We start from the raw sequence: 18,052 nt of genomic DNA, 5'->3' as shown, positions 1-18,052 counted from the left end.
GACGTGAAGCCTGATTCTCTGCTATGATATGAAGACTGATTCTCTGCTGACATGAAGCCAGATTGTCTGTTACGGGACCTCTCTCCTCTGCCTGGGTGCTGGGCCTAAATATCTGACAATGGACTGTTGCATTGGTGGCTGACGTGAAGCCTGATTCTCTGCTATGATATGAAGACTGATTCTCTGCTGACATGAAGCCAGATTGTCTGTTACGGGACCTCTCTCCTCTGCCTGGGTGCTGGGCCTAAATATCTGACAATGGACTGTTGCAGTGGTGGATGACATGAAGCCTGATTCTCTGCTATGACATGCAGACTGATTCTCTGCTGACATGAAGCCAGATTGTCTGTTACGGGACCTCTCTCCTCTGCCTGGGTGCTGGGCCTAAATTTATGAAAATGGACTGTTACAGTGGTGGGTGACGTGAAGCCTGATTCTCTGCTATGATATGAAGACTGATTCTCTGCTGACATGAAGCCAGATTGTCTGTTACGGGACCTCTCTCCTCTGCCTGGGTGCTGGGCCTAAATTTATGAAAATGGACTGTTGCATTGGTGGCTGACGTGAAGCCTGATTCTCTGCTATGATATGAAGACTGATTCTCTGCTGAAATGAAGCCAGATTGTCTGTTACGGGACCTCTCTCCTCTGCCTGGGTGCTGGGCCTAAATTTATGAAAATGGACTGTTACAGTGGTGGGTGACGTGAAGCCTGATTCTCTGCTATGATATGAAGACTGATTCTCTGCTGACATGAAGCCAGATTGTCTGTTACGGGACCTCTCTCCTCTGCCTGGGTGCTGGGCCTAAATTTATGAAAATGGACTGTTGCATTGGTGGCTGACGTGAAGCCTGATTCTCTGCTATGATATGAAGACTGATTCTCTGCTGAAATGAAGCCAGATTGTCTGTTACGGGACCTCTCTTCTCTGCCTGGGTGCTGGGCCTAAATATCTGACAATGGACTGTTGCATTGGTGGCTGACGTGAAGCCTGATTCTCTGCTATGATATGAAGACTGATTCTCTGCTGACATGAAGCCAGATTGTCTGTTACGGGACCTCTCTCCTCTGCCTGGGTGGTGGGCCTAAAAATCTGACAATGGACTGTTGCATTGGTGGCTGACGTGAAGCCTAATTCTCTGCTATGATATGAAGACTGATTCTCTGCTGACATGAAGCCAGATTGTCTGTTACGGGACCTCTCTCCTCTGCCTGGGTGCTGGGCCTAAATATCTGACAATGGACTGTTGCATTGGTGGCTGACGTGAAGCCTGATTCTCTGCTATGATATGAAGACTGATTCTCTGCTGACATGAAGCCAGATTGTCTGTTACGGGACCTCTCTCCTCTGCCTGGGTGCTGGGCCTAAATTTATGAAAATGGACTGTTGCAGTGGTGGGTGACGTGAAGCCTGATTCTCTGCTATGACATGAAGACTGATTCTCTGCTGACATGAAGCCAGATTCTCTGTTACGGGACCTCTCTCCTCTGCCTGGGTGCTAGGCCTAAATATCTGACAATGGACTGTTGCATTGGTGGCTGACGTGAAGCCTGATTCTCTGCTATGACATGAAGACTGATTCTCTGCTGACATGAAGCCAGATTCTCTGTTACGGGACCTCTCTCCTCTGCCTGGGTGCCGGGGCCTAAATATCTGAGAATGGACTGTTCCAGTGGTGGGTGACGTGAAGCCAGATTCTCTGCTATGGGACCTCTCTCCAATTGATTTTGGTTAATTTTTATTTATTTAATTTTTATTCATTTCCCTGTCCACATTTGTTTGCAGGGGATTTACCTACATGTTGCTGCCTTTTGCAGCCCTCTAGCCCTTTCCTGGGCTGTTTTACAGCCTTTTTAGTGCCGAAAAGTTCGGGTCCCCATTGACTTCGGCCGAACTTCTCGAACCCGAACATCCAGGTGTCCGCTCAACTCTAATGTTAATGTATCGTGAACAGCAATTTTACTTCCTTGTGGACCTTCAGAAATTGGCAACCTGAATCTAGAAAGGAGCTGAAGATACCATTCAAAGCCATGTCTTCTAGTCCACATCTGTAATTCTTTTTTTTTTTTTTTTTTTATGCCTTAAAAGTCACTAAAATATAAAACTAGGGACAAAATGATGCAACTGACATGCACAGTGTGTGCTGTGTGTAGCTAATTGCGCAGACCTCCACTGCAGTAAATAGGTTCCCTGATATAAAGTAGGATTTCTAAGTGATGTGCAGCTCCGGGACATGTCACAGCTGAGGCCAATCATCGGCTGCAGTGGCATGAGACCCCGTCCATGCCAGAAATTTACATGTGGGGACAGAAGCACACTGAAGACAGTGGTGGACCCACAAAACAAGAAAAGAGAGGCAGGGAGCAGGTAAGTATGCTTCCACACATTCATAGGTTAGGCAGTAGAGAATTTAAACAAATAAGTCAGTCCTTGAATAGCCCTTTAAAGATGGGGTTACAGTGACAACTGGTCACACCAAAGTTGCAGCAACTTGTGACAATGCCACCCATTACAATGAGATGCAACTTTATTTTTTCTCTCAGAACAGAGTAAGTAGCTTTGTATTACTTCCTGCAAAGAACCGCATTTTTACAGAAAACAAATAAAACGTTGTGTAACAAGGTTGAACTGATCTTTACTGGTAGTTGTCCTGAGACAACCCATATAAAGCAGCAGACCGGCCACAAGGCACTTCAAACTGATGTGTAGTAGTATTGCTAAACAATGCTGCCATCTTGTGGAGAACATGTAGAACTGATCTATACATTCTGCTATCCCACAAAATGTATCACATATCTACAGGATAGTTGACAAAGGCTGAATTGCTGGGGGTTTGACCAAAGAACAAAGGGTCCCCTCTTTGGATGCATCAGTGAATGTTTTCTGACAGCCAATAGCAAATTATGAAACACTTGATGTTTTTTCCCCCAAATGCAGCATGCTCTATAAATATAGAGTCTTCCTTTGAAGAATCCAGCACATCCATGTATTACACAGGCAGCCGACTGATTTCAGTGTGAATTCTGTCATATTGCATCTTCACCATAGAGAATTTGCTGCAGGATACCCAATTGCTGGGGTTCCAACAATAAGGGATTGTCTAAAGCATTTTATGCTGTGCTATTCTTGCAGTCAGAACTCTGATGGACCAAATAATGAGTCAATGGGATCATTTTGTAAAATAGTCTGCTATAAATATGTCCGTTATGAATGAAAGCCTTGGAGGCTAATGTGAATAGAGTCAAACTTACTTTGAAATGTTGGAAAGCAGGGGCTCGATAAAATTCCAAGCAAAGCAGTGTATATATATATATATATAGGCGATACCATGAAACCGCTAGAGATCTACTTTTTAGTAAGCATGTGCTGGGGTATATTCACACACAGATTTGCTGCAGAAATGTACAGTATGTGATTATCCTATTCATCTGAAATGAGCTGGCAGATATCCATATGCTTGTTGTTATGGCAGATCTACCGAGATGATTTTCAGCCACAGAAATTTGGAGCATCTACCTACACTCTCAAAGACCGGAATAATTAGAAAAAATAAATAAAAAATCCCTCAATAACCAGCATAATATTATGTACAAACCATAGACAAACAAAAATAAGCCGATTATATTATTCACTAACCCAAAGCGTTTCAAAACCTTTTCTATGACCTTCAAAAAAAATTGAATACTTGATAATCTGCCACTTATACCACGCAAAAAAACAAAAACCTTTGTCTAAAAAAAAAACATTTGTCCTATACTAAATTTAGTGTGCAGATTTCAAATCTGAAGTCAGAATTGTTGTAACACGTCACAGAATTTTGCTATGCATAAGTATGCCTAAATTAATTAAAGCACTTGGAAAGCATTGAATAGTTTTGAACACGAGTTTTACTCCAACAATTACCTGATCTACATCAGTTTGCGTAGTAAACAGTGTATGAAAATGTAATGGAATAACAATTTTTTTTTTAAGTCTTTTTTTTTTCAGTTTAAAAGTCTTACTTGAGCAAGGCCCAGTACTGTCAAAAGTGCTTCAGGCATCGGCTTTTGCGTTTGTGAACGGTCATATTTTCCCGTTGCAAAAACCAGCAGTAGTCCCCCATCATGTTGGGATTCCAGCGGCCTCGATACCTGTTCTCCATTGTAGAAATATCTTTATGGAACCGCTCTCCATGTTCGTCACTTACATGTCCCAAATTTGGGGGGGGGGGGGGGGGGGGAGTCAAGATGGGAATGTAAGAAATGCACTTTCAATGACATTCGGCAGCCAAGTTGTTCATATGCTGTTAGCATGTTGTCTACTAATTCAGCATAGTTTGCAGCTCGTCTGTTCCCAAGGAAGTTCTGCACTCTGCACTACAAGCACAAATGCATCCCAAGCTGCAAATTCCAGAGGGTTGAGTTTTGTTCTGAATGTGTCATCATGCATTAGTTTGTTGATTTCGGGGCCAATAAAAATTCTGGACTTTATTTTAGCATCAGTTTTCAGTGTGCTAAACTTCTCCTTCAAATACTGGAAACCAAGTGCAATTACAAAATTTTTCATTAAACCAAGTTTAATGTGAAGTGGTGGTAGATAAACCTGAAGTGGATCAACTAGTGATTTGGGTTGTACATTGTACTGACCAACTGTGTGCACGACTCCACTGTCTCATTTTGTAATGATTGTTGTAATCACGACTGTTCCATGGGCACAAGAAACACATGCTTTGTGTACCCTAACTGTAGGCCAAGCAGCAGTGCTACCACTTTCAGGGAAGCACAAATTTTCCATTTATGTTCTGGGTATTTGATCATAAAATTAACTCCATAGAAGCATGGGTCTCTTTCATTCCAACTGCATGAGCCAATGGAACAGATGGTTTTTCGTTACCATTGTGCAACAAGACAGCTTTCAAACTTGTTTTGCTAGGGTCTATGAATAGCCTCCATTCATCGGGTACATGTGTACCATCTAACTCCATCATAAGACCATTTACATCAGTACAGAAACAGACATCACTTTCCATTGCATAGTATGCAGCTAACTTGGTGTGTCAATGACAAAAGTGTGACGTTGTGGTGCCTCGTTGTAGCAAACTCCATTCCTTAAGTCTAGAAGCTAGCAGTTCTGACTTTTCTTTAGATAATGACAGATCTCTTACCAGATCATCTAAATCCGATTGGCTCAGCAAGTGCGGCTGACCCTCCAGTTGTTCTAGATCAGGAAATACATTGTGACAATCAACATCTTCATCAGGATCAGAACCATCTGTTTGAATTGCAGTTCCTGCTGTGGGAGGCACTGGATTCTCTACATTGTGTGGTACTGGTTTAAGAGCAGATTCAGTCAGGATACGCAATTTGTAACTTGTTTCTCTTTGAAAATCCGGCGATTTTAGTCATGCAAAAGTAACAGTCTGAATGGTGATTTTTCTGCTCACGCCAAGCCATAGGCACTGCAAAAGCAATTCTTTTCCTTTTACCATTCAACCACTGCAACAAACATGAAGTGCCCAGCTTTTATCTTGATCTCCAATTTTACAATCAAAGTAATACTTGTAAGCAAAATGCACTCGCTTTGTCAGATTCTTGCGCTGATCACAAGTAGTGTATTTGCCACATATGTAGCAGAAATTGTCTGGATCGTTAACATTTTTGCATTTATCCATCTTAAGTTTCAAAACTGATAGCACTATAACAGATCACTTTATTAAAATCTGTCCAGCTTGCCTTATATACTTACTGCTGACATCAGCCTGAGTGCGTCCGGACATGTCTATTGGAATATTTCCAATATAATGCATTATTATTATAACTGAATAGGCTTTGCGTGTATAACTGAAAAGCTAGACGTGTCAGGCAAATTCCGAGTTCATATTTGGAATCAGTGCGCTCCTTTTAGTATAAATCACGTTTTTCTCTCAGTAGCAAAATCATTGTTGCATGGCCTTATCAACACCAAATTACAGGAATTTAACAGTATACTACTTACACGATTTTAAAGAAAAATTTTCAAGAAAATTGCCTATTGTTTAAATCATGTTTTTATGTTAAACCTTATTGTACAGTATATAATCCTGCAATTTTCACACTGGCCACTATGGCTAAAATATATCAAGACTTCCTGTTTGAAAGCAGTCACATGGACCATAGACACAATACAGGAGCTGACCCCCATTGAGTTTATGGGAGAGATGTCTAGGCATGCCCTGTGCAGAGGGAGCTGACAAGCAGCGATATCACCAACTGTGAATGGTGGATTCTGTGTTCTCTATACAGTTGTGTTCCTTATTGTAATTCTACTTGTGGTGATAATGGCTACTAAAAAGTTGCCTGTACAGAACAGAAAACTATAGCGCATTGCGAAAATTGCAGGATTACATACACTTAAGCCAAAAAGTCTTCAGAACAGTGCCTATATCTAGCACAACTTTACAAGGCGAGCCTCCAATTGGAGTTGTAGTCTTCGGCACCGAGCCTTAGACGTACTTACTCCCATGTTGCCCCTGTTTTTTTCACAACAAATTTCGCCTTAATTCCAGCAATAGCAATGCTGATGCTACAAGTCTTTTCATTATTTTATTGGTCATATAATATTACATTCAGATGTGACTCATAAAAACCCTGTACATAAGTTTAGAGCTATGAAGGACATAGCTAAAGGAGCATAGAAGAGAAACACTTAAAACTAGCAGTGCAATAAGTAGTATCACACTAAGCAGCGCCAAAAAGGAAAAATAAGATTAAAAACCAAGGAAGATGTGAAAATAGCACCATGTGATAAATGTAAACTTGGTAAAATATTCAAGTATTGACATCCCCATTAACACTAAAAACATATGAAAAGCAAAGGTTTGGTGACTGTTCAGCCTGCAATCCAGTCAGTGCAAATAAGCATCACCTTGTAATTGTCAGTGTGACTGCTATTAAGGCCAGTTACACATGAGCACAATTGGTTCGGGAAACTTGCTCCGTGTGATGGTCACATTCCCAGACCAGCCATTGCTCCTCTGACTGAACTCACAGCATCATCATAATGTCAGATACTGAGAGTTCCTGCCTCACCATTAGGTCTAATGTATTGAACTCAAATAACGCCATGAGCACAGTATAGCAGATCTCTGGTCAGACAGGGACTTATATAATTTTATGATGACGCTTTGAGTTCAAGGCAGGAGTGTTTGGTCCAGGGAAGCCACCACATGGAGCGGTTCCCGGACTGAGCCCGTTCATATTGAAACTGGCCTAAAATAGTGAGCAAGCATATCCACCTACTGAAAATCTGTAACTACATATACATTAAGCTAGCTTTAGCGTATGCTGCAGGTTGAAGAAGTGTTTCCTTCAAAAGGGGGGGGGGGGGGGGGGCTAAATAACATTTAGAATATTAAAAAGTATAATCGCTAGAAAAAGTATTCAGGGCAATTGGTAAAGACAAACTACCATTATAGTGTTAGCACCTAGCATCAAACATAAGACATATGTTCACACTATTATGTTCAAGCTTTGCTGGTCCCATAAAATGCTCTGTCCGACAGTAAAGAGACAAAACAGTCCAGTACGAGTACACATAGAAAACAGTATTAAATAGTCGGAGAATACGCTACCTGGTACCTGTCTACTAGTCTTATGACATAAATATATTTAACAGGGGGAAACACCTTCCATGTAACCATATGAAATCGTAACTTTATATACAGATTTCTAGTCCATGGGGGTGTCAGTAACAATCATTTCACAGTTGTCACAAGACTACATTCTTATGCCTTTAGACAATGTAGGATTTTCTTATGCACATTTAGTATGCAACTAGTATTCAAGTAATTATTCAAAGTCTTAGAAGATCCCTGGCTCATGCACAGTACGTAGGACAGGTTGGACCATAATTTAGTGTGCTGCCCAAGGAAGCAGATTCTCCACTTTTGGAATTAGCTCCCATTTACTCCTTACAACAGAGCAGGATTGGCGAGCAGCATGATGGAGGACAGCTGAACAAGGCAAAGTTTGTCAAGTGCTAGGTTGTTTTTGTTCACATTTCATTCACAAAAAAAAAATGGTACATTAAGTGTGATCAATAATCCTAGGCCATTAGGATTAGGTTTTCTAGTGAAGAGTCAGTATGGTCTACCTACGTTTTAGGTACATCGAAACTCACTAGGCCCCTCCTACTCCAAAAACAAACTATACATCCTGTTAATGTGCTTCGACCTAAGGAATGTAGCTGAAAATCAGTCTTGTCAAAAGGAGTACACAATATTACGAGTGGGAGGATAGACGGTGTCTGGTCAGTCAGTGGTACTGCAGATGTCTAGTCTTCTCTGTGCAGAGCTGGAATTTCTAACATGAGGTCTTTCATTTCTCCGAAAAGCTGGAGAAACTCCCAAGCTGCCAGGTGTCTTGAAGAATGTGTCTTTGTGAACTGGACGAAAGCTCTTTGGCGTTAACGGAGTAGGAGACTAAAAATAAAAGTGGGGGAAAAAAATAATAATAATTAGTTGTGCTTTGTCAAACCACAGGTACATTTCCACTACTGCAGCAACCTAGAGGAGTGGTGGCAGGGCAGAGCATTCTAGAACTTATTTTTCTACATGTTTAATCCAGACGTAGTTAAACTCATTTAATGGAGACTTTCCAACTGCATCTGCTGGAAGGTTGCTCCAAGCATCTACTACTCTTTCAGTACCCTTACATTGCTTCTGATCTTCCCAGCCAATTCCAGATTGTGTGAAGGGTTTTCTGATTTAACTTTTTTGCTCAAGACCCTCCAGTGTTTTTGTAGGTGGTTTCCAGATCTGAATATTGGTAATAGCTCTAGCTAAGCATCCTACTTGATTTCCCTACTGCCTGACCACATTGTTGTGTCTCACAAACCTTCACAATCATGGTCGTGAATGCCTTACATCAGCAATACACCTCATTATGGATGATCTCATGTTACAATATAGCAAGTAGTATTGCCAGTTTCAGGTCATCAAATCACAAAACGTTTAAGTGGATTTTAGAACTGTGAAGCATTTTAAAGTTAATGTCCTATTAGACAGGATGTCATTGGTGCTACATCTCAGCCCCAACACTCCATCTTCAATAGGATTGAGACTTCCCATTGTCATAACTTATCTCCAGTGGAAATATTGGAGAAATATGTAGTCTTCGGCTTCCAAAGCCTGACTACTGTATGTCAATGATCTTAGCCTGTGCTGATGCCCGTAATTAGTTAATGAAGTGGGCAGGCATAGATGTGACCTCGCTCAATGATGCCCAGAAAAGGAACCTAAAAAAACAATGCTTCACTCATGCTATAAGGAAAAATGGGAGGGGGGAGTGTTTTCTCAGAATGACTATCCAGTCAAGGGACAAGAGACTCCCTTTAAATATAGACATTACAAAATATTTATCAGATATTACATTTTGGTTCTTTACCTTTTGTGTTTTAACAGGAAGTGGCAGAACGGCAGAAACGGGGGAATCGGCTGTTGCAGGACTAGCAGATGGTGGACTTGCACTAGCTGGAGGAACACCTTGCTGCATGTCTGGAGAGGTCTCAGGTATTGAAGGAGTTCTAAACATATGAGGTGGTGGTGTGGTCATGCCAGGCAAGCTGTAATTCAGACTTGCATGGTCACTTGAGGCAGAGCTGGTAACCGCAGGTGAGCAAATAAATGGGAAAGCTGTCAGGGCTGTAGATGGCACCATCACATAAGGTACATTAAGGTGTGGTAATGGACTTTGAGAAATGCCCATAGCTCCTGTAGCTTGATTGGCTGGCAGAAAGAAATTGAAGCCATTTAATCCTAGAGGGAAAGAGAAAATAAAATATGATACACATTCAATCAGCTCACCTCCATTCACTATGTTGGTGCTCGAACATATGGCTCCCAGTTTATATATGGAAAATAGAAGTTTGTTCAACACTCAGATAAAATCCATCATAATTTAGTCTTAAAACATAGTAAAATTTCAAATAAATTTGGCTTATGCTTTTCTGGTGGACAAACACTCTAGCATGCTATGACTGAGGAGTTTGCCCACCAGAAACATAGATTTTACATTTTACACTGTTTTAAAACTAAAAGTATGCTGAACAAACTTTGATTTTCCATCATTAAAACAAAACTTACAGTAAACCCCCCAGAATAATACCAAGAAAGGAAAGACTAACCCCCCAAAATCAGCAAAGATTATGACCCTTCATGTGAGCAAGACAGAATAGAAGACTAAATATTCCCTATATTAAAATGCCCAAAATAGTAATAAAAGGTTAGGAATAATTAATTCTTAAGTAGAAGGGGGGTCATTTACTGTAAATTAATTAAAATCTGTCTACTCACCAGTGGAGGAGGGAACATAAAAATATTGGGGTAGTGCAGCAGATGCAACTTGCTCTTGTGGTTCTTGCTCTTTGGTCAGCTCAGTAGTTTCTTCTTGGCAGGAAGATGAGGCGACTGAATGCAGGTTGTCTTTACAGGGCTCTGGTGAGTTATGTGGTAAGCTGGTGTCACATGAACCTCTCTCAGCTGAGCAAACCTAGCAAAGGAGGATGGAAAAGAAACGTTAAAATGAAGACCGTGTTAAATCGTGACTTACACTGCACATAGTCCTCCACAGCTACATTCACAGTTCTGCATGCTTTAGACCATTCTTCGATGGCTCAATGCATAGCAAAGAGAATTTGCATTTTGGCAGAATAGTCGTTAAACAGTTATACTGCAATATGCTGAAGATAAACTAACCCATCAAGAACAGAATGCAGTACACAGCCTAGCATTAGGGAAGTCTCAGATAAGCTGTCAGGGATGTGGACAATTTCTAACAGCAAAATTGTAAATGTATATGAGGTTACAGACAAAGTCTGCAAAATCCATAGAAAGCGGAGGGAAATTTTTATAAAACCTACTTTTGGTACCACCAAAGGAAGTGGGCCATCATCAGAACTGCCAATCCTCTGTCTCTTAGCAGGTTGGTCACCATCTTCAGTGGTCTTTTTATCTGAAGGAGATGAACTGCGAGCTCCATGTAGTCCATCTAGAGACTTTTCATTGCCAGGGTTTCCATAAAGCATGAAGACAGATGTTGATGGAACATACATATAGGGCTGATTATGGAGAAATCCATGGCCACTAGAGGAAGCTATAACCTTTAGCTGAGACTGTATTTTACTTGGAGAAGCAGGTAGCTTATGGTGGCCAGAATCTCTGGTACAATAATCTGGATCCACTGGGACAGGCACTACAACAGAAAAGGGCAGATGTCCTACGTTTTTATGGGCTGGATTATTTGATGCAAACTTGAAAGACCTGAAATAGGAAGAGAAAAAAAACAAAAAAACCGCACATAGTTACAAAAAAGATTGCATTTAGCATAAAATGTAGTTTTCTTCATTCTTAGTTTACATTTATTGTACAGATGCTACACTAAACAGCTCTGTCCCCAGTTTACCTATGCAGCTATAATGTATTATTCTAGGCTTTAGGTAAAGGGAAGAAATGAACAGACACACATACTTAGTGCAAAGGACACACATCTGATCACCCAAAAGCATGTTCTGTATAGTTCCTTAACATGGCCCTGTATTCTTAGCCCTGCCACAAAGGCTTGTCTAAAGGGGCATCCCAGACAATTCATAAATGAAGCATTTGTTCATACTGAACTCACCCGGAATCTTCAATCTTCTGTCTGCAAATAGCAGAGAAATGAGCCATCTTTGAGGAGTAACCGTCATGTTCCAAAAGAGCTGGAGAAATAAAAAAAAAGTTAAACATTAGGAATTTTAGAGCTGAACAGCATTAAAAAAAAAAAAAAAAAAAGTCCCTTGTAAAATTCCCAATTACTAGAAGGTAAAAATCACCAGACTTTTGAGGTGTGTGACAATCCTATATGTGGTCCTATTGTTTTCTAGTGTTTATACCACTTCTTGGCAGTTGCAGAATGGTTTTCAAAGAAAAACTCCAGGAGAAAAAAAAAAAAAAAAAGATAAACCTTATTAAGTATTGGTTTTACCTGGAGTGTTCGTTCAAAAAGGAGTGGCCGCAGTTACACAACCCTTAAATGGGATCTCTTCTAAAGTGATGGCATATAGCTAGTATACACCATCACTTTACCGATCCTTAGGAATGGTATAGGGATCCGTAGGAACAAAGTATTGCACCAGCGCTTCAGTCTAAGGATCGCTAGGGGTCTCAGGACTGATTACCACGATCATAGGGTGTTGGCATATACTAGTGATATGCCATCACTTGGAAATACAAAAACCTCAATATACTATTTAAAGGGATAAGGGTGAGTTCACACCAGACTTAAATCTGCAATGAAATCCTCTTGTTACATGCAGATTTCACGCATTGTATAGCAATGAAAGAAATCTGTGTTAAACTCCTTGGCATTCTGCAACATATAGGCCATTGCTGCAGAATTGAAGATATGGAGCCTGTTTTTTTTGTTTTGTTTTTTACATCATATGTAATTGGGGTATGTTAAAACTCCAATCTTGATGCAGAATTTGTGTGGATTCCGCAAAAGAAATGCGATGTGTTTAACCCTTATGATCTACATTTAAGTCAACCTCATCTAGCCAGAGTACCGTTTACTTCACTTTGTAAAGTCAGTGTAAAATTAATGCAGGAAGAAGGGGGTTTTAACTTGTGGCCTAATGAATGTCTACATTTCATGCGAGACTGAAAGATCCTCCATTCTTAGAGGAGGAGGAAAACAATATATATATTCCTTTTACCTTCTGGGGCCTTGTGTGGGCTACTTGGCTCGGAACAGACCTTCCTCTTCACAGTACTGATGGCCTGAACATGAGTGAAGGATGAGTGACGGAGCAGTCTCTGCTGCTTGCCGTTCTCAGCTGTAGCATCTCTTTTTGAGGCTGGTGACGTGGTTGTAATGTCTTGGTCTACAAAAGGCAAATACAATCCCATTATAGATAGCAAGGGGGGCATTTGAAAAATTGGATAACCCTTTTAATAACCCCCCCCCCCCCCCCCCCATGTGCTGTGCCCCTCACAGGTAATATACTTACCCTGCTCCCGGTACTGCTTCTCCTTGTACATGGATGAAAACATTCGAGGGGGGGGGGGGGAGAGCAGCCAATGGCAGGAAGGGACGTGCCTCCCTAGCGTGACCTGAGATGTACAGGGAGAAGCAGCAGCGGTGGTGCAGGGACCAGGAGCGGCGCAAGTATTGGCGCTTCCTCTGCACTGCTAGAGGAAGCGCCAACATTATGTAAAGGCAAAAGCCCTCTTGCTGGTGTAGATGTAAGCCATTTTCTACACCAAAAACAGTTGTGGAAAATGATAAATGAGCAGGGCCTGCCAAGTGCCTATATTAAAGTGATATTCCTATCTTGGCTTTTCATTGTCGAGATAGGAAAAAATACAGGCTGGACTTCTGAAAAACCAGAGTGGCTGGTGAGCCGCTTTTTACGTAAGGCCTCACACACATAACTATCCATTTTGCAGTTCACAAAATACGGATACCAGCAGTGTGCATGTCGCAAATTTCACTCCCTTCGCTAGATTTTTTTTGTATAATTTGCAGAATGACTACCGTGTGCTGTCCACATACTTTTGTGGACCCATAAAAATGAGTGGGTTTGCGTGTGATCTCACAAAAATCATATATATAGTAATAATAATATGATTGGGCACACAAGCAACTGAGAGGTGAAGGGAGGGCTATTGAAACAATCAAACAATGGTGTCAGCTACACAGTCATATCTGCGTACAGACAGCTGGTGCTTACCGTGGTTTTTCTGATCTCTGCCACAAAAGGCCAAGATGAGAATAACTCTTTAATGCAGTTGACAGATATAAAATAGCAATATGAATAACCAGACATAGCTACATAGAGCATACTTCTCAGTAATAAATGGAACTTCTTGATATATGGCAAGTTATTTTAGCAAAGAACTTACCACTTTCAGTCTTGAACTCAACAGGTCCAATCCACTTAAATGCAGGTTTTCGTCCACGTTCTTCTGTTACATGGACCTTTTTAATGAGGCCAAGACTGGTCAGAACATTAGCTATGTCATACAAACGTCGCACCTTTGCTACAATGGAAGAGAGATGGGGATATATAGGTTAATATAAGAAGCTAAAGCTGGCCAAACAGACATTGCAGAAAAACTTGCCATCAGCTGAATGTGTTTTTGGCTGTCAGCTGCTACATTCCAGCTATGGCCAAGCTTAGAGGTTTTCTGGGTTCTAGATATTTTTGAACTATCCTCAGGATAGGACATCCATACAAGATAGGTAGGGGGTCACCCACCTACCAATTATCTTCCCAGAGTCAGAAGCAGCCAGCTCAGTTCTGTGTGTAGAGGTTGCACCAGATTACAGCTGGGCTGGTCTTACACTAGGAGATCTACAATGAAATCTTACAAGGAAGCTCTTCTAGCTAAAACATTGCTTACTTTTAAATTTGCTGTGATCAGAAATGTCCTGGCTCTCCTCAATCAGGATTTTAGCAGCAATCTCAAGAGTGATTATTTTCGTTGTGGACACTAGGAACAGCATGACAAATTTCTGGCTCATGATCCTCAGAGACTTGTCCTTGCGGCTGCCTGCTGAGGCTAGAGGAAAACAAGAAGTTAAGTTTACTACATACTGCCGACGCAAAATGCCATTTCTAGTCCGAAAAAACTAAATTTTCCCCAAAACATCTTGTGCTTTATAAGCCTTTATCATCCCTACCCTTACCTGATGGACAGTCCATCTCAGGTAATTCCATTGATGCGGCAGGCTGGCTGTCTTTTCTCTGCTCTGTACCCAAGTCTTTATGCTGAAAGTAGGCAATCTGGGTACTGTACTGTTGTCTCTCCCCATCCCGCTGCAGGTTCCTCAAAGTCTCATTTAGGTTGTGCTGGCCGTGCCAACAGTATTGATTTTTCGCCACACGACTAACTAAATTTAACGACTCTAGAACATTCACAATGTCATAGATGCGTCTACGCTCCACTCCTGTAAGACAAATGTAGAAGTTATTTGTCAATGCTTGGTTATTATTCTTAATTGCAAGAGGATATTGATGACCTATCCCAAAAACAGGCCATCAGTATTTAACTCCCTGAAAATCCCTTTAAGATAATCTTTACCAAGGCTTGAAGCAGCTTCATCCAATGAAATGGTGGTTTTCTCAGTTGATATAGGATAGCTAGGGTATCGGGCTAAAAACTTCTGACAAAGTAGGCCCAAACTTTTTTGCTTTCTGCTTGGTCTCTTTTCCAAGTCATCCATATCGTCAACGGTCTCAAACTGGCAGAAGAAACGAAGAGATTAACGTTAACATTTACTTTAGCTATAAACATTTTTCCTGTCATTTACAATAATGACAAACTGTGCAGATCTGTGACACATCGTGGGGAGGACTACATGGTAGAACAGGAGCTCAAATTTTTGGGTCCTGTGGCCAAATCGTAGTGTAATATTCCCCCCCTTCGATTCCACCTATTAGATTATTCTTGCCAAAGCAGGCGATGGTAACACAAACTAGAGATACACTACTGTCAGAGCGGGTATCAGATGGCAGATGCCACCATCTAAAGAACTGCTGGTATCTAGATGGAGTTTGTCAGCAAGTGCTATATGACAGAGCCACCCACCAACTAACTGCAGTCAGCAAGTCACTAATCGACCGCCTCCTCCTATAATGTAATGTCATCAGTGCCACCCATCCTAGACTGGAGAGGGCTCATGTAATGAAACCCATTCCCACTAATTTACCTGCCCCCTTACCAGTGATGACCTGTCATGTAGGCCACTTCTTCCTTTTACCTGCTGAATGTCGAGTCCAGCGTCTTCTTGCTCATTGTTCTCAATAGGCCGGAAGAGTTCCTTCTTCTTTTCTCTGTCCCGAATCTCTGGGCTAGCGACACTACTGAGCATCTTTAGATTGGCAGTAGGAGTCCATGGATCAGCAAGAGGTCTATCAGCCACTTTTACTGGGGTGATCGGATACCTTTCAGGGGTTAGACCTTTCTGTTTTGATAAGTCAATAGGTTCCCCTTTTAATGGTACCCTGGGGCTTATCCTGAATCGGTCACACATATTCTCCTAAAAAAATAGAAAATTGTTGTCTCTCATTTACATATGAACAGAATACATTAAATGATACACACTGAAATCAGTTCTGTTCAGTAGTCTTCTAGAGGTCCCCACCTTAGAGCAGTGTTCCTCAATTCTAGTCCTCAGGGCCCACCTACCAGTCACGATTTGAGATTATCCATCAGTATAAATACCTGTGGAAGTCCTGATACATTGCTACTAATATCACCTGCTCAATACCAAGGAAATCCCCAAAACATGACCGGTAGGTGGGCCCTAAGGGCTGGGGTTGAGGAACACTGCCCTAGAGTATAGTTAGCATGGGGAACTGTCCTCAACAGAGCATGCTAGTGGGGAACTCATCAGCTTGGCAAGTCCTACACGAGTCGTGTAGTCAGCAATCAGACCAGACACATCATGGAGACCATGAAATATAATGTGCAGCAATCCAATGGGTCATGTTGCTGAATGTATTGTGAGCCGATCCAAAAATAAATAAAAGTGCCCCTTAGTTCCTGTTCACAGCATCCATGGGACCTGTAATAACACCCTTTCATCCCAGTCAATGATAATGGGTCCTTCGGGGGTCTATTATTTTTTTTAACAGACCAACTCCACCCTGGAAAAATGACAGAAACCTTATGGAAATGGAAAGTGTGAACAGAGTCTGGTGGCATGTGAAATATTTTATAATAATAATAATAATAATAATAATAAATAAATATAAAATTGAGTGCAAATCGGCTGCACAAATAATACCAGGCTGACCCTGGTATTCCTGCCATGGTTATGCCCCAATGGGCAGCAGAATACAGGCTACTATGTAAAATTAATAAGTATATTATAAAACAGCAGGAATATGTCCCCACACCTTGGAGACTGGTGACACATATAGAGCAGGGGGAAGCCCACATTTTTTGGAGGTCAGACTAAGAATTAGCAGATTCCTGCATACCCACCTTCTGCCAGCTCCTGGCATCTTTCTCCTGGTCAGGGCGACCTTTCTTGGCGCTTATCAAGTCTTTCAGGGTCAGGCAGCCGCTTATTTCCATCTCTAGGGGACTTGCATAGGTTTTCAGGGAGAAAGTGCCGCCTGTGAAGCCCAAGACAAACGAGAAGTCATGACGGTGCAGATGTGAGGTGAGGAGCAGATTGGGCGCCTGATCTGTTACTTTTGGCGCAAAGGAAATTGCCAAATCCCGGGAAAGCGAGTAAAGTGAGTGTAACTTGAAACCCTGTGGAGTCAGCAGAGTAGCATTAACCCCTCGCGTGCCGCGCCCAGGGAGGAGCCCCCTGCCCGGGGACTGGAGGCAAACTCAAAGCCAGCACGTAAGCGGTTAACGCGGCTCAGCAACAAGTGCTAGGAAATACCGATCTCCTCCAGGGCGCTCCAGGAATACAGCACAAAGCGCGGCATTCCGTGCCCACTTATAGGCCACTTACCTCGTACCCTAGATCATCCAGGATAAACGAATGAATGGATGGCTGGCACGTAGGGCAGACACAAAACCGCGCTCTGCTAAAATCCACTAGATCCCGGCTGCTCCGACATCGCCCGCACTGATCAAACCGTGTAATGGAACGTACTCACTTCTCTGGACATCCCGCTACAACTTCTATTCTGGCGCCCCGAGACGTGACATTTCCAATCAGCCAATCAGCGGCGCCCTCAGACGTGTGTGACCAACTAGCGCCCAGCTGTGGCCACGCCCACAGCCCCGCCCCCGGCGGCTCTGGAAGGTAGATTAGCGCGCTGTCCGCTCCCGCTCCCGCCTTCACCTTGTCTCCTCCTGAGGCAGCACCTGGGAACGGAGGAGGCTTCACGCGCCCCCCCGCCTTGTTATTCATTAATTGGGGGGGGAGGGGGCCGCTATGTTTGCTGAAAGACCCCGCCAAAGTGTTGTGGTCCCCTCCGCTTAATTATATGCCTGGCTAATCCTGCCGGGCAGGTAATGGGTTGAACAATGCATGTGTCAGGCGAAAACCCCGCCACAAGTGCTGGATGTCGGTTACAGGGACGCGCT

The 18,052-nt window shown here is 42.3% G+C and overlaps 1 protein-coding gene across 1 annotated transcript; it reads right to left on the bottom strand.

The window, feature by feature from the left end:
* Nucleotides 1-6,582: 6,582 nt before the first annotated feature.
* E2F7 (E2F transcription factor 7) lies at nucleotides 6,583-17,638 on the bottom strand. Its single transcript, XM_044277116.1, has 13 exons — nucleotides 17,472-17,638; nucleotides 16,988-17,121; nucleotides 15,759-16,037; nucleotides 15,080-15,239; nucleotides 14,685-14,945; nucleotides 14,399-14,557; nucleotides 13,898-14,035; nucleotides 12,709-12,876; nucleotides 11,634-11,712; nucleotides 10,876-11,275; nucleotides 10,310-10,505; nucleotides 9,402-9,772; nucleotides 6,583-8,437 (listed from the first exon to the last, which is right to left on the bottom strand). The coding sequence occupies exons 2-13, from the start codon at nucleotides 17,078-17,080 to the stop codon at nucleotides 8,267-8,269; spliced, it is 2,475 nt and encodes an 824-aa protein (XP_044133051.1). The 5' UTR covers nucleotides 17,081-17,121; nucleotides 17,472-17,638; the 3' UTR covers nucleotides 6,583-8,266.
* Nucleotides 17,639-18,052: the final 414 nt, after the last annotated feature.

This window comes from Bufo gargarizans, chromosome 2, assembly GCF_014858855.1.
Source record: "Bufo gargarizans isolate SCDJY-AF-19 chromosome 2, ASM1485885v1, whole genome shotgun sequence".
Classification (NCBI taxonomy): Eukaryota; Metazoa; Chordata; class Amphibia; order Anura; family Bufonidae; genus Bufo; species Bufo gargarizans.
The sequence above is the reverse complement of the archived record's forward strand: the minus strand, read 5'-3'. Positions and strand labels throughout refer to the sequence as shown.

Bases quoted from the DNA above. Each gene is read 5' to 3' on its own strand.
- E2F7 (XM_044277116.1), bottom strand. From the start codon at position 17,080: ATGGAAATAAGCGGCTGCCTGACCCTGAAAGACTTGATAAGCGCCAAG. The intron at 16,038-16,987 runs GTGGGTATGCAG...CTATTTTTTTAG, and splicing joins ATGCCAGGAGCTGGCAGAAG to GAGAATATGTGTGACCGATT. The intron at 11,276-11,633 runs GTGAGTTCAGTA...TTCCTATTTCAG, and splicing joins CAGAAGATTGAAGATTCCGG to GTCTTTCAAGTTTGCATCAA.